At 46.3% G+C, this 22,444-nt stretch overlaps 1 protein-coding gene across 6 annotated transcripts in view; it reads right to left on the bottom strand.

The window, feature by feature from the left end:
* The window catches only part of LOC105255782 (dachshund homolog 2), a 180,033-nt gene extending 158,062 nt beyond the window's left edge, over window positions 1-21,971 (bottom strand). For 2 of the 6 annotated variants that reach the window (XM_020028946.2, XM_025412339.1), the window contains exon 1: window positions 20,217-21,969. In XM_020028946.2, the coding sequence (XP_019884505.1) occupies window positions 20,217-20,992 (776 nt within the window). In that variant the 5' untranslated portion in view covers window positions 20,993-21,969. Of the gene's footprint in view, window positions 1-20,216 lie in introns of all 6 variants that reach the window. The other 4 variants (XM_011265272.3, XM_011265273.3, XM_011265275.3 and 1 more) reach the window with 3 other exon arrangements.
* Window positions 21,972-22,444: the final 473 nt, after the last annotated feature.

Here is a 22,444-nt window from a genome sequence, read left to right as displayed (position 1 = left end):
AACTCCCAAGCTCCGTTGCGCTTAAGATCTTAAGAGAGACCCGTACGTACGCACGTAAGTGGAAGAAACATCATCGACGATTTATTCGCGCCGGCTGGCGCGAAGAACGCCACGAGAGCCTCGCGTTGACGAAATTACACGGCTAATCATCATTAGCGACGCTAATCCCGAAAGTATCGATTTCCCTTTTACTCTCGTTAACACCCGTAACCTCCGAATACCGGCAATTTTTTTTTTTTTTTACTTTAATGCGGAATTTTCGAAAATAATGACTCGTCGCTAGAGAAGCGACAGACTTGCTCATATTAATATGTGCACGTCATCTCGTACATGTTAAACAACACGAAGCAGAAGCAACGCGATCCATGATGCACGCATAGCGCGATATAACACACGTTTCTGACGTAATTCACGTTTTACGTAGCCACGTGTTATCGTGACAGTCAAATTGTGGGGAAAATCACGTAAACCGAAGATGGAAGGAAACGTGCGACGGATAATGTAATCGTGATAGATAATTATCATCTCTTTGCGAACGTAAAAAAACAAAAGGATCGCGGTAAAGGAATATATACGAACTGTCGAGAATGACAAGGAAAGATAAGGAACGCGAGAAAAATACGTCTGGCATAGCACCTCGTAATTTCAGCGTCTAGGATGTAGTTTAATAATGAAGGTGCGCCTCGCCACCGTCTAAAGTGGAAGGTGAAAACGGAAATTCTCCTCTGCACTATTCGGCATGACGCTCCGACTTTTACCAACGGCACGATCGATACTTCGGCAAAGGTGAATTCCGTTGCGGCACTCGTGACATTACGATGGAACGGTACACGTAGCGGTATCTCGCGAATGAAACTTTGAAAGGTACTTTGAAACTTTGAAAGGCGAATTCATACGAGAAATTGAGGGAAGTAATTCAGGGAGTTTGGTCTCTTTTTTTTTTTTTTCGCTCGCACTCCGCCTGTCCTTTTACGGAACGGCCAGGATGCATTCATCGTACATGAACGTATGCTAATGCCTAAACGCACGAAAGCTTAAAGAGTGCACGCGTAACGCTAATGCGCTCCAGACTGGCCATATTAACGACTCGCGTATTAACAACCTCGCGTTGCAATGTCGAGGGCGAGGAAACTAATTAAGAACGCACGGGCATTCCGGAAAGAAGCCAACTCCGATGCTCACACGGTAGCACTCGTTATCAGTTAAACGAGTATTAAATGCAGGAAAATTTAATGTTACTCACACGCTACTACGATTATTAGCGGCGTTAGCGTGAAATTAAGTGATGACTTCATTACAAGTTTCTAACAGTTAGAGAGATATAAGATTCACAATGTATTATAAAAATTATACTATCAAGCACGCAAATAATACATACATACATACAAAGAATGGACAAAATAATATATCATTTTCCTTTAATTCCCCTTGAAATAGAATACATACAATTCTTGAATAGTCTCCAGGGCCTCTCACTTTCTTTTTCAAAACTGCCCATAGTGGTTCGATGATATTTACATTAAGTAATTGTGCTGGTCAGAGAAGATATTAAAGTTCATTTTGATGCTGTTTAAATCAAGATTGAACTTTTCTAGCTGTGTGTATCGATGCGTTATCATCTTGAAGAATGGTATTATTTGATAGAAGAATGGAATAATATTCCACAGATTATTCAAAAATTGTATGATTTTATTCCAAGGAGAATTGAAACTGTATTAAATTCAAATGGTGGCCCAATATCTGTTAATATTATTAATAAGTAAATATAATATTTACTTCTCAGATGTTCACATTATTTTGTCTATCCCCTGTGTATCTTGTCTGCAAAATTCTGTCTAAAATAACACTTAAAATAACGATATCAATTGAAAATCGATCGTTGAATAGAAAGTTGTGCAAGCAATTTGCATAATTTGCACAATTAAAAATGTCTAGCGACGTAATTCGTTTAATTCGTGTGCCTCCAGCGAGCCAAAATGTCTTGCGTGCACCACGTGCCACGAACGCATCGGCGTGTTACGCGCGCGAGAGCGTGACCGAGAGAATAGGAAGGACGCGCCTTAAATTATCGCAATGTTATACATTCACGTGTCGACGGGATCTGCGGTAAAACCGAGCTTCCGCAGGAAAATCGCGGAAGAAAACAAAGATATATCACGCATAAAAATAACATGTTTATGAAAAAAATTAATAAATTGCTATGTATTCACGATGCGAAATAAAATTATAATTGCGTATGCAAATTAGCGAATAGCGTTCGTGTCGTCTGCGGTGAAATTGCACCGGCAACGTTTCCGCGATATTTCACAACAACAAGAAAAAAAGAAAATTATAAATTCGCAGAATTAACTTTGAGACTTGGGGAAAGGAAGGTGACTATTATAACGATTAACATAATTATATGTTTATTGCTATCTCAAAAGGACACATTGCGACGAAATGTGAAATAAGAAATTAGCAAAAGTGCGCATTGGCAATGTAACAGTCGTACTAGATACAAGAAAAAGAGGCTAAGAGAACCTGTAGCTGTACCATGGACTCGCCAACTTTCGCAAGAATTTAATATATAGAATGCCACTTTTACGACGGCGGTTCGATACTTTCAATTTGCCATCGCCGTCTCTTTCGCGTGGAATGAGGAAAAATTTGCGCGCAAGACAGAGGGAGACAATGCAAGTTACATGAAAAAAAAGAGACAGACAAAGAATGGAATAGACAATCCTCGGATATCTCTACGCGATCCTGCTCGACGCTGCAAACAACCCGAGGAATCGCAGCTGCTGACGGTCGGTATCATTAAAACGTAATCACGGCTCTGTTCGCTAACCCCGGTGATGCTAATTTGTACGTTAATTAATGCCGAGTACCATTGTGTTCGCTTATGCCTACAGAAGCGATTATTTAGCGCGTTGCCTTAGACGCTGGTAAGCGCATTCGCTCGCTCGCTCGCTCGTCGATCAAGACACTCGCGCGCTTCCTGTTTTCTATCTGAAACGATTACGGCGAGCCGTTTCTCGAGCGAGGTCGGTTCAATGTGTTCCCGCCATCATCGGCCGCCGTGAAATCCTGGTTATCGAGGACGTAAATGCGCATGCACGTATCGCGTCGTGGAAGAAGCGCGCCAGAGATTTCTCTCCTCCATCGATTCGACCGCGCAAAATGTAGACATTTTCAGATAATATTCCGTGGAATTAAAATTTACCTCTTCACCAAGATGGATTAATATATAAAGAGTAAAAAAGTATGATCGTTGCAAATATGATTACATCGAATAAGTGAATTCGAGAGGATCTTGAATATCCAGACTGCTCTAAAAGCTGAGAAGAAAAGATTCCTCGATCCATTCTGTCGCGTTCGTAATTATAAAGCTATTATCGAGGATCGAACGCATTGTTTAGCTGAGACGCGAGAGAGAAAACAGCCGGCATCCCGCTCTTCTAAAGTGCACTTCTCGTAGGTGCTCGAATGAGGTGCGCGTTCAGTTGCGGACACGTTCGTTGTTTCCTCCCGGGGCATTCGCGCGTCCTCTCTCTCTCAAATGTTCTTCATTACCGAACGCTAAACGACCGCTTCCCACGACAATGGGCTCCCTCGGCTACTTCTTTTGAAATTCCTTTTGTTCCTAGCGGCCACAATGATTCCCCTGCCTCGAGAGGACTCGGAGGAGACGCGACCGTTGCTTCTGGATGCAATTTACAGGGCCTCCTTGTCATCGAGATTCGTTGTCATGCGCGAGCCACCCGATAATTAGGATATTCACGCACATGACAATAAAATATTGACACTCTCAATCAACAATACGTATGAAAAAAAAAATATTTTAAAAAGATATACATGCAGAGTTGATTTAAGTAAAATTTGACGTTTATAATTTGATGTATAAAATTGTGAGCGAATGTAATTGATGAAAATCGAATTGAGACTTCCATCTTTCGCGACAGCGCGTAATCCCTTTTTATTAGATGGCAATCGCAAAAGTCGATTTCAAATCGTACAGAATCCACCAAGATCGACGCACCCCTCCTCGATCGATGATATCGGTCAGCTGCTCTCTCGTGTATTCTTTGTGCCGCAGGCTGACGGTGCAATTTCGACCCCACCTCTCGTAGCCGTCGAGGCGAGTTTTTTAGCGAATTTAATATTTATATCGAATGACTGATGACTATAATAAAGAAACGGGGTCGTATTGTTCGAAACATTTTTGTCATTGATCGATACGACTGGCTGCTGAGAAGAAATGCTTTCACGTATGTCCTCTGTAAACCCCAACGTGTCGATGTCTCGAACCGTATGTCGGCGGTATCCGGCGATCGTTTTTAGATCGGCAAGTTGAGAAATCAAAGTGAAAAGCTATCGAGCGTGCGATTATCGTGCGAAATGTTTCGAATCGAAGCGATTTCTACCTTGGAATCAATTTCAGAAGGCTCTTGTGTAAATTACAGCGGTCTTAAAATGACCGAACAACCATTTGACAGAAATAAACGTGACACGACGTGACTGAAGGACACAGTAAATTGAGATCGTAACAAACAAGGACGGATCTGTTCATGAGGAAATTATCACGAGAAGGCCGGTGTGGTATCGCTTATAACGTAGTTTAAAACACTTTGGAACATTTGTGCTGAAAAGTCGATGATGTACGACGCGGTGTTTTTAAGGGGCCGAGAGCTACCTGCTCCGACTTCCTTTCTGTCCGTTATACATCGTAGTCTCGATAATTCGAGTCGAGACCACGATGTTACTCGATCCGCGTGAAATCCCGATTGTTCCATCGCCATCCACGGCGTTTGTACTTGCGGTCGGTACAAGACAAAGTCATTTCCACCTTACGAAGGGAGAATCGAATAGCGACGACGTGGCACGGGCAATCATTAACCAATCATTATCGTTCCGCTCTGGCTCGAGGCCGGGACCGAGCTCTCGAAACAAAACCATTAATGATTTCTATTTGTATTCGTCCGTTTGGCTCGTTTCTTGGGGAGGAGGTAGAGGGAGGGCTCCGGGCCCTCGAACCAAGTCCCCAGTGAATTATGTGAGAAGTTAGCTTATTTTCGTTAAGCCGAACTCCCGCGGCGCGAACAAATCGTCCTTCGCTGCCGCTTCTCGAGACCGAGCTTTGTTTCTCCTGTTTGTTGGCCCTTTAACTTTTCAACTTTGCGAGGGCTGTTGCCTTCTCGCTCTTTTTTTCCTTTCTTCTCCCTCGCTCGCGTTAATTCTTACGGAGAGTATCGCCGAGCCATTGTCAACTTTCCACTAATGACTTCTCACCTGTCCATCGTATCATCGTACATGAATCATGAGCTCTTCAACAAAATTCTCAAAATAGCCAAGAGTCGTGACAACCATTAATTATAAACATCCGTTTATTAATTTATATAGTAATTACACGATTTGATTTAATTATTTTTGCAGTTACTAATACTTGGAGTAATCCACAACGATCGGCCTTTATGCGATATGCCCGGCTGAAAACAAATTTAACGATCCACACCGCGTTCGCGCTTTGCATCCCAATAGAGCGGTAGAGATGGTAAGACAGAGACGAGACGGTGACGTGGTGGATAGACAGGGAGCAGAGAGTGCAGAATGAAGTAAAGTAGGAAGAGATGCGAGGAAAGAGGAAGAACAAGAGAAAGAGAGAGAGAGAGAGAGAGAGAGAGAGAGAGAGATAGAGAACGTGTTGCGTTTCGCACGCATATATTTCGTTTTCTGTTGTTGCCTGAGAAAACAGACGGCCATGGCCGAACGTCGGCCCGTCAAAGCAGGGCCTTCCTCGTTCTCTTCCTTACGCGTATCCCGGACCCACGGTACGCTTTCCTTCTCCTCCTCAAAACCGGGTAATCGTTCCCTCGCCGTCCCCGACGCTCAGCGAGCTCCTCTCGTTATTTATTAGCAATCGCAGGCGGTGTACGCCTAAACCAATATCGTCAGAGGCGCCGCGTTCAACATTACTGCGTGTCTAGCTCGATGACGATGATAATGACGATGACGACGATCACGGCGGTACGATTCCTCCTTTCCCCCTTCCCCTTCCTCGCGAGATATTGCAGCGCACATGCACACACGTACACACACGACTGGTGTATATCAGGCGCGCGTATCATCTGTGAAAACATTCCTTCTAATTGGCGCTCAATATTTATTGTAATTTCAAACACGTGAGCTCGCGCCGGAACCGCCTCCGTCGAGGTCCGCGTAGAAAACAGTGCCCCCCGTTCCCTGTCTGGTTGCACGAACGTTTTACGATCTCGTTGAACCATGGATTTATAGTCCTCCTCGATGGGCGATCCGCATCGTGGACCCGGAACGCGATGAAATTCGTTTGTCGATCTCGTTAACCCTGCATAATTCTGATAAATTTTCATCTCACGCGGGTATCGAATTTTTTATTAGAACGACAGAAATGATATTGATAATAGATACTTCGCAACCGAGAATTCGAAAGCACGAGAATGTGTTGGCGCCACTGGAACATAACGTTAAAGATTGATACGTGTGCTTGAGAGTATCGGATACCTCGCGCGAGAGGGTACCAGTACCATCGCTATCCTCCGTGTTCCAATTTACATCAAATCAGGAAGACAAGCTGGGAGAAGAACTCGCGCGAAGAGTTGCCGTAGAGACAGGCCGAACGTAGCGCGAAAGTATCTCTCTTTCTCCGTCCCCTCTCCCCCTCTCGCTCTTTATACCTGGATGTAACCTCGGAGGCACTGACAGAAAGCGACCCGCCCACAAAAGTAATCTCGCTCTCGGTCGAGGAAGAAAGAGAAAAAGCCACACCTGATTCATCAGCGAGGAATAAATCGAAAGACGAGCCAAAAACAAAACAATTCACCATCCACCACTTCGTATGGTTCTCGCTCTTTTCTTATCCTCCACCCCTTCGCATATATTCTTTGTCTCGCATCCACTTCTCTCTTTTTCTTTCTCTCTCGTCCGTGGTCCACTCGGTAATTCCAAATGATGCATCCCGGGACCGTTTCTTCCGCACGTCTAATGCTGCACGAGGAAACGAATAGAGCCGCACGTGTAGGTGTGCAGTCTGCTTGCCTCTCTTTCTTTCTCTCAATCGAGAGGCCAGGTACGCCCCGGCTATCCGCGTATATAAATTACCTTTTTAATTTCCCGCCAAGACAAATGATTTAATTTATTCTATCAATTATCGATGAAGCGAGGCGCGGCGGTGCGAGGATCAGGCTGGCGGGAGGTGGGCTTGTTTGGTTTTCATTTCGATTCGTCGATATCTGATCGGCAGTGAATCTTTTTCGCCCGTGTCCCTCGATCGACCCATCTCTCTCGCTCTTTCTCTCCCTCTCTCTCTCTTTCTCTCGATGCCCGATGCTCGATGCTCGATGCGCCTGATCTTTCTTCTTTTCATTCTCTACGCTACTAAGTTGTATATACACCGAACGGCAGCCGTTGCTTCTTGTTTGCCCGCAGCAACCTCATTCGATCGACCCGGCGCTCTTTTCCTCGTCCCTCTCGCTACTTGTCCGAACCTTTCGTCGCGAGACAGAGCGGCCTCTCGCCTGATCCGGCTGATGAAACATCGATTAATAAGAGAAATTATCGGGATTCGAAACGAAAAAGTATCCCGCCTCGTCGAGATCGATCTCGAACCTCGAGTCGTCGATCTAGTGGGCGCGGGAAGGAAGGTAGGAAAAGTATTTTATCGCGTTTGCACGATTTGTCGAGCACCCGTGCGCGCGCTCTTGTTACGCGTGTGCGAGAAAAACGAGATTCGACAAGGAAACTCCGTGGCAGAACAGGGCGGCGGGGAGGAGACGATCGAAGCGTAGGTAGGTACCTACACGTCCGAGACCGAAACGGCCATTAGGTACCGAATCGACCGGATGATGTATGCAGCGCGGCCGATAAAAGCAGCAGCGAAAGGGGGAAAAGGCTGAGGTATAGGAAGATACTCTAGACCAGATGAGCAGATACGCATGCAACGCGCGAATTATGAGTACCGAGCCGATAAAATCGGGAACGAGCGCGCGTACAAAGCGCCAGACAAAGGTGAGGGAGCAGGGGGGGGCAGGAGGAGGGAGGGAGGGAGGGTGCTCTGAGACATATGTTTCCACGGGTAGACGCGGCCGAGACTGCTCTCTCGGAACCGGTTCGACGTGTATCCTCTCTCTCGCTCTCTCCCGGGTTAGGTCAGTTATTCAAAAACTGAAATATCGCCTCATTAACGGCGGCAGCTCGTTTGCGAACTCTCTTAAGGGGCTGAAATACGCGGCCGTGTCGCGTCCTCGGCGTCATCGTCTCGCGGTTCATCGAAAGCGGGGTATCGAAGAGTCCCTGTCTTGTGAGCTTCAAATATACAGATTGACAATTTTTTCAAATCAAAATAATTCATACAATTTAAATATCCTTGTTACTAGCCCGTAATAAACGCGAGATCGGTATTATAAACGTCTGAAATTTATTTTAGACGCTTCGATTAAAAGCTCGCAATGCGGGGAGAGCGTTCTCGGATACGCACGCTGCAAAAAATGAAAATGAAAAAAAAAAAAAAAAGAAACGCGTCGAAAAGGCGGGAAAGAGGGGCAGATGGTACGGTCCGTCTAGAGTGGAAAGAGGGAAGAATGAGAGTGAAGCAACGAAATATTCGCGCCGACAAAACTCGGCTCGTTCTCGACGACCGGAGCGGAATTCTTCGCTCTCCTATTTCTGCGTCCGCTTTCTTTAGCTCGCTCTCATATCCGAAATTGGCCGAGCAGAAGATTCCCATAAATACGTACATCGCGTGTATAGGATCCCCCTCGATCTCCCCGCGCGCGCTCGGATCAAGTTTATACAATACTGATATTTTCGCGGGCAACGGGTGTCTAAACTTCTAGACGGCGTGAGATACGATCGAGTCTCGACGAGAGGCTTGGGCTACACGTTTATATACGAACGAAACCGCGTATTAAGTTAACGGCAACACACACTCGGATACGTTTAGGCACGCGCTTCATCGTCGTACGGTTCTTCTCGGGTTCTCGCGGGAGAGAGGAGAGTTCGATATCTATCATCCGCGTCGATAGATAAATAATTCAGCGAGAGGTATTACACGTACGTACGAGGCTCGCAGGTGTTTAAGTTACGATCGTTTTCTGGCACGTACAGCCGTATTCCTGCCTCGAGGATACCCGCGATTTATCTTGCGGCCCGTTTTCGAATACGTACCCAGATTACGCCCGACTATTCCGCGATTAATCATCATTCCGCCGCGATTAAAGGCCCAATTAAGTCCCGTTTTTGCAAGTCTGATTGTCCCACGATCGCGCGGCATATCGTATACACCCTCTCTGGATACGTACCGAGCACGCACGGTTAGCCAGTCGGCCTTATCTCGCGATGTGCGCGAATTAAAATGTACTTTATGGCCTGTGTCAGGCGATAATAATCGCCAGCGAGACATACCGCGCGGGAGGATCCTCGTCCTTGCTTTCTTTCGTTCAGGATATGCATGATATGCGCGTCAACTTTCTCGACGATCGCAGATCGTCAATGGGATCGGAAAGAAATCGGCAGCAAGCTATCGTGATCGTCAAGCATAACCGGAAAGCGTAAAGTTGGTATAATTGCGGCAATTTGAACACGTAACTACGGACATAACTCCACTTACAAAACGTCAAACGATTGTGCACAATTATGATATAATTTATTTGCAGCAGGATGCGATCCTATCGTTGCTCCATGTCGGGGAGATTAAATCATTTAACGTTATGTGTCAGCGATTTCGATGAATATAAACTGCGTATGCCAATCTCGAAATTTTGACAATTAAATCGAAATGGCGCCCGCGATTATTTCCTCCACTTTTGCCAGATTGCTCTACCCCGAGAAGATGCCATAACGAGCGACGTTGATAAATAGCGAACGCTTTCGAGAGCCAGAATCCCGCGTAATTACATGCCTATGTTCGCTCGTGGATGTGTGCAACAGTTAAAATCGCATTCCAACAGATCGTTTCGTTCGATTCCATCTCGATCGAAAATTACCCTGATTATTTCTGAAATATTCAAAATCGATCGCATCGCGACATTAATTTGTTTTCCTCTCCCGAGTTTTTTTTACAGCACAATAATATTTTCAAGTTATTAAAAACATTTCTTATCTCCGAGCCACTCGTTGCATCCGCCCTAATTAATTCGCTCGTAATTCGTTATCGTCCTCATCGAGACGACAAATACGACAAACACCTGCCTGCGAAATCGTCATCGGCGCGATCGACGAACCCGGTCCGGGTATAGCAAGCGGATAACGCAATATCCACGCCACTGCGAGCACGATCTGTGGTCGGATGTATCAATGTCAAGCGCTAATAACACCTCGAGTGCTCGTTCGCGGGCGTCCGAACTGTATGCAACAACAACGGCTGGCAGCTAATTCCGAACAATGATATAATTACATATTATTCGCTATTATCTCGAGTGTGTGATGTGCATGGACGCGCAGAAATTAGAAGATTGCGCGCCGACCGGTTAGACACGACCGTTGATAGGACGAAGTGATCCTCGAGATGGAAAAACACAAATTAATTATGAGAAGAAATCTTTTTCGTCGAACGCGCACCAAGAACTTGCCGGCGATCGTACAAGAAATCCACCGCTCGCATGTATACTTGATGTCCTTGATTACAAATTTAATTTAACTTGAGTAACAAAATGAAGTAACCTGGGAATTCCTAGTCGGCGCTTTGAAGAAAATGCCAATCAAAATTAGATACTCAAATAATTGAGGAAGAAATAAAAGTTTGAAACAATCGGATACGCTTTTTTCTTCATCGTTAGCAGAGGTCATAGACCGAGCGAGTTTATTATTTGCATATTATTATACTTGGATTAGAAGCATATGCATTGGAGTATCTCTCCTTTTTTGTTGATACAAATCGCTTAGAGAGAAGAGAGGAAGAAAGATGGAATCGGATGATTCATTCCTCAAGATTACATTAGAAATCTAGGCGTGTCGACCTAGAGCCGGTTCCCTTCTCGGTTCAGCATCTTAAGATTGTGATGCCATGTTAATCAAAGGGCGATTTCGGTTGATTCCAAAAACAATGCTTGACGAATCATAGTCGAATATATATATTTTTTTTACACGAGTTTAATAAATGAACTCGATCATTTACCGTTTCTTACGTTATCGAAACGTTATGAAACGTTATGAAATGATAATACAATCGTTTGCTATCTACTTCTACGTATTGCTATCTACTTCTACGTATACCAATACGCATTTATTTTTTTATTTAGAAGATATTTAATTTGATGATAAAATCTTAAGCAAAAATATAAATAGACGTCAATAATACCTTAATATGTGAAATTGGTTATATTCAAGGCTAATAATAATAACTAGACGCATCACACGAAGCTATTCATGCATCATGACTGTTAATTAGAGAAAGAACAGCCAATATTTATTTCGAAATTATGCCTATAATCTTGTTTAAATTGCATTTGGAACTGTTAAACAGATGTGTGTGCCTACAATTCGAAAATAATATTGTCGGTTCCTTTTCAAAAACTAACAGTCATGATTCATCAATAGCTTGATGTGATGTATCTAGTTATTATTAGTCCTGAATGCGACCAATTTCATGTGTTCATTATCGGCGCTTACTATACAACTTAGGTAAATGGATCATCCAATTTAAGTCCACGCGACGATCGATATTAGTTATTTTTTTCCATTCTTTCTCTCTCTCTCTCTTTCTATCAGAAACACTATAATGACTATCAAAAATCTAAGAGCACATTCCCGCATAACTTATTCGATCGATATCTTGCAATCACGTGGTGTTTATCCCGTAAGCCTACATTCGTGTGCGAAAGGGAAAAGCGCGTAAACGGTCGCACGTAAAGTTGAGGTAAAGAAGGCATCCGCGAAGATATACATAGAATTGTGAGAGAGAGAGAGGGAGAGAGAGAGAAAGGGAGAAAACTGTAGTCGACGGGCCCCGCGAAGGAAGAAGGAGCGGAATACCAAGGAGGAGAGGTGGCATGCGTGCATCACGCGAGCGGACCGCACGCGTGTAAAGATGGCTCCTCGCCCGACAAAACCGGCAAACACTGTTCGACTGACTGGGCTGACGACTTCGCAGTCTGGGCACCCTTCAAGGGTATATCATAGGGGCTATCAGGCGTCCATGTACGTAAGATCGACTCGACATCGACTCGCGCGGGGATCATTACTATAGGAGCAGCTACTCGAGAGCCCCGATTTTGATTGACGCACGACGTTACGCCAAACTTGGCGGCACGCGAGCCAAACAGACGGCCTCGCTCGAAAGAAGCTGCCACTGCCTTCTCGATCGGCACCGATTTCGCCCTAGCTAGAGTCGCAAACAAGTCGCGATTTTACCGCCATAGCCCGCATCATATGGTGAAACGTGCCTCTAGACTATCGATCGTATACTCAAATATCCCTTTGTAACGCTATGCAAACTAGTAAACGATTAAAAAAAATCATATCAATTATGGCCGATGCTAATCGCGACGTTTGCGCAATCGATCCGAATAAATGAACGTATGCGAGTCGAGTTCTAACAACGACTTGATTCCTCTTAAACGCCAAGTTCTAACTGCCACCTAGCTTCTCGGGGTGGTCTCGTGCGTCGTTTAATTACCGTGTGTAACGAGTTGGAGTGGCTAGCGTGCGCACGAAAACCCTCTCTCGCGAAAGGGGTGCGATATGCTCGCTGACGTCGTCCACGAATCACTCGAAATTACCGAGTATCGTTGTGACAGGCCGCCTCGCGAGAGGCGGAAAGGACGCCTTTCGTGCAGTTTGCACACGACGGCCGCACCGACGAAAACTTGAAATTCGTTCGGACTGCAACATTCCGATGTGAGGTCGTAATATGCCAGCGATATTATACCGAGCGACGCATAATTGTGGCAATTACATGGTGCAAATGCGGCGACTTTCCTACGGATTAAAAAATTTCCCGTGTAGATTTTTCGTATAATTCAGTGAGAAAATATACATCGTCCAATAAATGATTACCGCTAGTTAATCGCAATGCAATAATTCGACGCGTACCTTGTCGAAATGTTTCCCATGTCATTTCCGGCCAATCAATCATTCGTAAATTATATATTTGCGAATTATATGTGTGCCACGGATAGTGAATAGTTTCCCTATGTAAATCAAACTAGATATATTTGCCATTTGATTGATTAACGTAATCCGAGCGAAACATAATCGATTTTCATAAATAAAAACGCGTAACGATATCGTGAAGGTAATAACCGTCCTATATAAACAAACGTAGAGAAATATGAAATAAACAGAGATAGAAGAAACTAATCGCCTAATGCGAACCCCCCCCCCCCCACTATCAGATATGAGCGATTACGATAATAAGATAGCGACATAGCCAAAGTAGAGGGAGAGAGAGGGATTCGTATTGACCTTCGGATCAATTCCGTTAAATCCGCGGTCGCATAAAATTGTTGCCGTAAAGGATTTACGAAGCTGAGTGCGCCGGTAGCATGACACGTCCACGACTAAGTTTCGCTCTATCGAGGCACAGCTTACTCGACGTGAACACGCGATTGCATGTACAACGTGGGATTCTTAAACGCGTCTCCCGAGAGAGATGGTTAAGAGCTCGCGGTGCCGAATGTTTTCCGTAATGCAGGACACGATACGGGGAATCTATAAGACAATATCGATTAAAGCAAGCACTTTACAATCTTCATATCTCGTATAAGGCTTTCTCTCAAAGTCCTTCATTGTCGGTCCATCTTGTCGCTTATAATGAAACACGATCGCTCCGATTGATAAGAAAGTAAAACATTTTTCAAGAAATTTCTCAATTTGCACCTAATCAATCTATTTATAAATCTATCTCAAATTATTTATTGAATTTATGTGTAATAAATTCCTGTGGGAGATCGATACCTTCCAACCTGGGGTAACGGCAAAAATACAGAAGGATTAAGGACCCTTGTTTCACTCGATGAGTTGTATCGCGTTTTAGTCATCGGGCGGAGGCAAAAGATGCGCTCTTGGGGATAGTTCTTTACGAGGGCGGCGGTATCGTCGCAACAAGGGTGAATCAAGGGGAAAGAACGAAACGGGACTCGTGGGTTTCGCTGTCGCAGTCAGCTGTTTTAATGTAGGTCACTGGTTCGCGCAGAAACAATCGATTTTGGCTCCTGTGACGCGACATGCGTGGGCCATTGTTAAAAGTACGTAACGCAACCCGAGCGTTCTCGTCGACGAGAAAACGCTCCGATCGAATCTTGCCGACAATCCTCCTCGTCTTGGGAATACGATAAACTTGTGAGATTTACGCTTTTATTGCTTCCAGATCTACGATAAAAGGAGTTACAAGGAGCTTGATCATCAAGTAGCTAGACATTATAAAAACAAATTGCGTGTATACATTCAATTTATATATAATTCAGAGATATATAATAAATATATAACAGATATACAATAGATATATAACATGGATATGTAATAGATATATAACAGAGATTAGATATATAATCCATAAAAAGAATTGACTATAATTTTTGACTAGGAAAAATAATACAGATTGAAATAGAAATGTTAGTAATTTAATATCGTTAAAGTCGTGCGGCAGAAAGATTTCAAATGGCGCGTATCATTTATAAATTCTGTGAAGAAATCGTTTATCTTCTAAATGATAGGAGAAATTAACTTTCGCGTTTCGATCAAACCGTATCCACCGACCCATCATGATTGGCGGGAACGAACGGCGCGGTAGAAAATGTAAGATATCAACGGCATATCGGCGCAACAGTCGCGTATTTAACGCCTTAAATTGGGAGCCTTTCTTAGGGCTCCGTCGAATGCACGGCACGATAGAGAACGCGTCGGAGAAAGAACGCCGAAAGGGAAACGCGGAACGGGAGCCTGGCGCCATTGCGATACAATACGGGGCCCCGATGACTTGCATTTGTATCTCGCCATCAAGAGGCCTCGTGATTATAGCCATGGGCCCGCTCGCATCCTGCTCTCTCTCCTTCCCGGCTCTCCTCTCCTTTCTAGGCGTACCGCGCGCGGGTTCCCATCGTCCTCGAGAAAGGATCTCGTCTTATGCAGACGGCCGGCAGACGATACAGATCGCGATAATAATATTGTGACTTTATCATTGCACGCGCACACCAACACCCTCCCCCTTCCCTATTCCTCTTACGTTAGATGCGAATTAACGATCTCTTTAATTGCTCTGGATCCGCGCGGTTCAACCTCGAGGTTTAACGAGTCTCGGATGCCTCGCGGTCAGGCATTGAATGTTGAGAAAAATAACAATTGAATTTCGCTTTAAATCAACTTACAAGTGAACGGCAAATTTACAGCGCATCCGATAATTGAAAATAGTTCAGAATTGCAAACACATTTGAACAAGTCCTCTTGTGTCTTTTCTCCAGAGAAAGAAAATGGCCAAGCTTTACAAGTTTCGCGAACACAGGGGAAGAGATAAAGGAGAAGTGGCGAATATCTCGCATGGCTGCAACGGTCGGCCATCTTTGGCCAACATTATAGAACGAGAAGCGAGCATCAGCGTTAAAAAGAGGGAGAAGATCGAAGAAACAACGAGAAAAAGAACGGTGGGTGGGTAGCTCGATTTTAATCCTTCTTGTTTGTCTTTGCATTAATTATCCAGAATTAAGAACGCTGCTCGACCGCGGCGCCGCGCGCAGCCGGATTACTGGCTTTATTATTACTTGTTGCAGATTATTAATTACCGAGAATTATGAGCGAAGCGCGGGAATAGGCTGTGGGTGGTGATGGCGAATGGCATCGTGGGCGGAGAGCGGCGGACGGTTGCCGGGAAGAAAGGCACCCCTCTTAGATTTGTGTTTTCAATTAATTTCCGTAAATTAAGAACGATTGTAGTAAGAGGAGATTAGTAACCGCTAGCCATGCTTCGAAAGCTGTAAAAATACCGTCAATGAAAAAGCTCGCCTCGCGTTCCGGTTTCTCGAGTGTAAATTAAATTAAACAACTCGATAAACTATCTTCGCAACAGCTACAGCTGTTGCAAAGATCGATGAATAAACGCGAACAAGTGAATAAATAAGCGATATCACATTCGTGATACTAGCGACTGTATCATTAAATGGTCCTGGCTAATAACTAACCGTCGTGACCGTTTGATTGCGTTCGAGTTTTCCAATCGAGACACGGAACAGTGTTTCCACTTTTTATCAATAAAAAAAGAATCAGCGCGCGGCTGTGTTTTTATCGCGTTACTATATATTAGAAAGTTCAAGGCTCTGTATCCGCTTTGCGGTTTTCATCGATTGCAGTTGCCTGTGAATAATTCTCACGGCAACTAGTACAACGCGAACGAACGCGCGGACTTCGTTTTCGGTTACGGGATTAATCGACAAGCAGATTTAATGGAGACGCACCCGCGCGCGCGCGTCGTGGGGGTGTCTACGGGTGTATATATGTATCTCGATGAAAAGTAATGCTAACAATGGGGTCATGCGAGCCTTTATAATATCACGCTGGCGGCCCAATTCCCCGTGCAGGATACGGAACGGGAAAAAAAGGCCGAGAGGCCTGCCAGCTGCTGTAAACGATACAATTACCAGATAGATACGTGCTCGTGTGTACGGAGAGAAAGAAAGAGAGAGAGAGAGAGAGAGAGAGAGAGAAAGAGGGAGAGAAAGGAGACTGATCGTCCTCCACTCGGCGTCGCTGCGGCAAAAGAATCGAGCGATCCCTTTTTCGAGACGTCCGTCCGTCGAATAATATCGCGATGCTTTCCGTGAGCCACCAGGAGAGCACAGTCGCGTTCATACGAGGACTTTACCGAGCCCTATTTGTGTATTCGTGCAGTTAACACGAGCGCATAGATATTAAAAGCTTACGTAGCCTATAACCACGCATCGGCGCACGGCAACAACCAGGAGCTGGGAGGAGCGAGCAGAGGAAATAAATATTAATAACGGCTTTCTGCTGCCATCTCTCTCTCTCTATCTCTCTTTCTGTTCTACTCTTGCTCTCTCTCCCCCTTTTCACCCCCTCTCCTCTCCGGTTCTATTCTCTGTGTACTACCCCTTCTTTCCTCTCTCCTCCCTGTGTCTCTCGCTCTCTCACAATATGTCTGTGCATTGTTAGAGCCATTACGGGAGCCAATTAATCTATGCACAATTTTATAATTAAACGGCTAATAGCGCATAGAATTATAGTCCAGGGCCGCGCGCACTCCCACGTAGTTTCTGGCTGGCTGTTGTTATGTCAGGTACATACTAAGCGCCGTGCTTGCGAAGAGGAGCGTAGAAAAATTACATTATGCGTTCCCTTCTCGGTGCCTTTTCCTTCTTTCCTCTTTGTCTCTCCGGCGCGACCTCTTTTCGCGGATTCCCAATTAGAGGCTCCATTCCGAATAGGTAGTTTGCGCGCGATCGTTGGTCCGTCCGACCGAGTTAGGCGAATTAATTGATATAATTGACTCGTCTCGTTAGCTATGCGCAACGCGGCCGCATTATTATTTCCTCGCCGATTACCGTAGGGCCCGCATAAATGTATATACATATATATATATATACGAGATACGACGCGAATAATTATCGCAATCGATTATTTTTTTCAGCCTAACAGGAATATATCTCTTGGCGTTCTCCATCAAGATAGCAGCTCTCCAGATACGTGTCTCCCCGAGATACGCTCTTGAGAAAAAGTTGAAAAGAGAGAGACGGCGTCTCGCGATGAGAGATAAATAATACGCGGCATTTAAAAGCTTACACCAAGCGGCAGTAACGATTCACGCATCGCGCTCTCGTTAACACGCGTGTCTGACAGAACGAACTCGGCACGCGGCATTCGTCGTTATCGTCTGCATACTCGGCTTTTTTTAATATTATTACTCGGAAGCGCACGAAATACGAATGCGCGATTCAGCTGTATATCTCGGAGCAGTCCGGACGGAACAACGCAGCCGGCGCCGCGCAGTAAACCGCAAGAAAAATCCCCCTGAATTATCGGTGCGGTTCTGGGCACATGCTGTTGTATCGGTCCCGTAGAAGCGTACAACGGCGGCGGGGTCGACGTGCACTCGTATATATGTAGATGCGCGCGCGTACGCTTCATGCGCGCGTGGGTGTAGGCGCGTGTGTTTGATTCGTCGTAGATGTGTGCGTCCGTTGCTGCCGTGCATTATCAGAATGTAACGACGTCAGCGGTACACGCGATCGGACCGCACAGGAAGGCCGTGTCGCAGCCTCTTGATCATCCTATTTTTCAAGCGCGACCCCGTCTCCCTCTTTTCCGATCGATACGCGCGCGATCAAAGTCGGCAAAGTGTAGGTAAGAATCTGCCAAACAATCGAAACAATCTTGCTTCTCTCGCTCTTTCGAAAATGTCACCGAGTATAATATAATTGTTACCAATAATTATCACTTGTTTTCGGCAGTAAAATAATTATAAATGTCGAAAGAATTTTTCTCCACAAACTGTTGTTAAAAAATTATCCATAAAATTGACAACAATTCTATCGCTTTCTAGATTGAAAGAAATTTTATAATATTATATGTATGAGAGAAAGATTATAAGAAAGTTTATAATAAAATAAAATTACTTAACTTACGAATATAAAGAATCTACGGTGTCGAGAAAATTGCTCGCTAATTGAAGCTACAAGTCGAGGTTTGTATCACGAGAAGGAGCAAAACTGTTGGATAAAACGAGTAGGGAAAGACGAGACCCGCACGAGCCGACGGCTCGCCGAGTTCTGTTCTGTGACTGCTACTCCGGATTATTCGGATCCCTGCGATCCCTACGAGTTTCCTCCTTCTTCCTCTCGCGCTCGCTCTCTCCTTCTGGCCATCTCCGGCTCTTTCGCTCTGTCCCTCGGGATATCCCTCGATTCCCTCTCGCTCTGTCCCTCTCTCCGTGTCGCGTTGAATCCGTTTCCGTTGTGACTGCCGCTGCGCGTCGCTCGCCGAACAAATATTGCCCATTTGCCAGGCGATTCGCGGTTCTACCTCCAAGAGAACCTCATCAGCTTCGCGACAGGAAACGTACAAGTGGAATCGACAAATTATATCGAGAAGGAATCGCCAAATCTATTGTTCAATAGGAATCAACGGGACGATCTGGATTGATAAACGACGCGAGGCGAGAGGACAACACTTTAGCCGACGACCTTAAATCCCCTCGTTCCGTTTACCATTCCGTTTCGTCTGTCGTCTACCTCGTGGGTGGGGTGAGAGAGAGAAAGCTTGTACAACCGTGCTCTCCTCCTCTCGCCCGGCATCCTCTCTTTCTCTCCCTCGTCGGGGACGATTCATTCAGAGAAACTGCCGTGAAAGGGACACCTGTTGGCGCGGGAACTTGGTGACAATCCTAGAAACGAGAAGCACGTGCCCGTGTTATGACTCGGATATCTTAATTCTCTCCTTTTTTTCCTCGCCTTACGGTGCATCGGGATTACTCCCGCTTCGAACGAATATTATTTTACAAGCGGATGCGATATGTCTCTCGTTTTGGCATAATTCTCCCGAATGTAAATAAAGCTATTGCCGAAGCGGCATTCTTCTCAAACCGTAAAATGCAATTTCGATGCATGAGGATCGCTCGTGAATCGCCTGTACGAATAAAGCCCGAGGGTCACCAGGAGCCGTTCTCGATGATGATCAAGTCTTAAGAAGCGGTAGGTGGTGCACAATTAAAGTACTTTTTGGCCGACTGGTAGCGGGCGCGAAAGCTGTAGTATAAGCGAAGATAAAGTGCTGCCCAGCGGCGACATCGTGCGTTATTAATGTATGCGAGGATCGTAGCTTCCGTTTGCAACAGTGAGGTCTCAGATGTACGCGAGCCATATTTTCAAAAACCCCTTCTTTTCCTCGTAATAATTGATACGCGATAAACATCGATAACAATCGATAAATATTCACTATTCATCACTACTGTGATTCGTTTTTCAGATTCGTTTGCAGAAACGCCTGGAATACAGCAATGGCATGATCGCCACGAGGCAAAATGGAGACTGTCAAAACTGGTTTCATCGAAATTACCAGTCATGATCCCGAGCTCTGTTCTGTTCTTTTCGTTCCGCACACTCGCTCATCAGCTTCGTCATTACCGAACTTGGAGGAACGCAAATTTGTCTCGACCTAAGAATGCCTATTCGCGAGAATCGCAAGCGACGACCTAATCGAAGGGGAAATGTACAACAAGGAGAAGAACCGTCGTCGCGTCACCTTTGATGAGCGTCGTCACCTACCTGGCCGTGGTGCAGTCCCTGTAAAGAACGTCGAAGTCCTTGCAGCTGAGCAGCTTGCACCGATTGACGCCGGGTTGAATGGCTCCGAGACCGCGTAAGATTCTAACTTGCTCGACGTTACACACCAAAGGTACGATATCCAGCCGCTTGAGCTTGGTGTAGACTGTGTGAAGGCCGCCCACGAGATGCTTGAGAAACAGTTCGAAGGCCTGCGGCAGACAGAGCATCGTGTCGCCGGCGATAATAAACGCCGCGACCTTCTGTCCGCGATAATCAACCAACTTGCACTCGTTGGCAGTAGGATCGCTAGTACTGATCGGCGGTGGGCTGTTGTAAGATCGCGGTGGTAAGACCGCGTGATGAGCCGCCATCAGCTCCAGGGGCGAGCCATGATGACCGCTCAACATACCACCTAGTTGGCCCAGTAATCCCAGTCCCGGCGGCGGTAGTCCTGGCATACGAGGAACCATGCCCGGCGGTGCCCCAGGTCCACCTCCGGCCGACAACGGCGGTGGACTTAGAGGAAGACCCTGGGGTGGCGAACCTCTCGTGGGCGATCCCGGTGTCGGCACACCGCGATGCTGCTGCTGATGATCACGAATCTGATCACGCCCGTGCGACTGCTGATGAGACGGCGGCGGCTGATGCTGACTGGAGCCGTGGAGTTGCTGTTGCTGGCTCTGCGTCGACGGACTGTGCGGATGTTTCGGACTGCCGGTTACGGGACTGGCACGGCTGCTGTGATCGGAAGAGCTGTCCATCGCTCCGTGGTCCATGGAGGGTCGAAAACGCGCGTCCGTGTTCTTCCTCGTAGAGACGACGAGACACTCTGCCACGTCGTCCTTGTCGTCAGCAATACGGTCCGTGTTCCTGACGTTCAATGTCGTCACTGTGTTCGCCGGTTGGCGAATATCGCGGTGCGACTCGAACGTAGAAATGTGAATCGCTTCAATGCATGTTAAAGCATGTTTCTTCCGATCCTCTTTGTGAGTCTTCTTCAACGATAATTAACGTGTATCGCAACCGATTTATAATCTTCAAACCTGCGCCAAATTAGCGCCCTTGAAATGTGCCGCCTGTCACTGCAAGGAAGTGTTGCGCGTCTTGGCACAAGTCAAACCGCACGATTTCTTCAGTCCTTATACGCACGTGAACCTCTGTGTCCATAACAATGTTTTAGTCCACCACGCGGATATCTGATTTTCACCGATCCATCGCGGAAACGCTCAACACGCCAGCTTACTCGCGACAATAACGACAATGATTACGAGGACGATGACGATGACAACGACAATGACAGCAGTTGTTGCGCGAACGATGACAGTTCTCGGCACTGAGTTTATCAACGAGACGTAGCAACTTGTTCACTGGCTCACGACGATGATGTCTTCATGTCACAACAAACGGAAAACGGCTACACCACGACAATTACACCGGAATAAAAGAGACGCGTAAATACGAGAAAACCGCAACGTGTGTACGAGATATGACTGTGATAATGTCAATGATGAGATGACAGCGAGGATGACGGCGGCGACGACGGCGACGGCGACGGCGACGGCGACGGCAACGACAACGACGACGGCGACAACGACGACGACGGCGACGGCGGTGGTGGCGGCGGCGACGATGACGACGGAGGCGGCTGCCGCGGTAACTCGCAGGGACGCGCGTCGCTCGTTCTCAAAGTAGCAAACGCTCTCTCGGTCGAGTCGGGAGTATTTCCCTACCCAGTCACAGATGTAATAAATAAAAACATCAGTGGGAGCCCGACAAACGGGGAGGATGGGCGTTCTGTGCGCACAACCGACTATCCGGTTGGCGGAGCCACCAGGGCGGCTGTTCTCGCTATTGGACGGCAGGCTAACACTGTCTACGCCTTTCAAACCTTCCCTCCGGGTGGCGGCGGTTCGGCCAACCGCCCCCCGCATCCCCCACTATTTGCCAACCTCTGCCACCGACGTGGTAGACGACGACAACGACTACGCCGACGAGGACGGTTCCGGGGGCTACCAACACAGAGGGACAACCAGACGCAGACGCGCGGAGAGCCTGAGGACAGTACGACTGGAACGTACCGGCGGTGTGCGAGTGGGGGAATTCTTCTTTTACTCTCGCCGGGTTTGTCTTCTTTCGCGTTGCGGATCTTACGTTCTCTTTCCTGCCTCGGCGCGCGCGTGTTCCTCCTCGCCCCACTCTCTCTCTACTTTTATATCTCTTACTCTTGT

The sequence above is a fragment of the Camponotus floridanus genome, unplaced genomic scaffold, assembly GCF_003227725.1.
Source record: "Camponotus floridanus strain SB8 unplaced genomic scaffold, Cflo_v7.5 scaffold5, whole genome shotgun sequence".
NCBI classification, from domain to species: domain Eukaryota; kingdom Metazoa; phylum Arthropoda; class Insecta; order Hymenoptera; family Formicidae; genus Camponotus; species Camponotus floridanus.
Note: the sequence above shows the minus strand (reverse complement) of the source record. Positions and strands in the feature narration are given on the sequence as shown.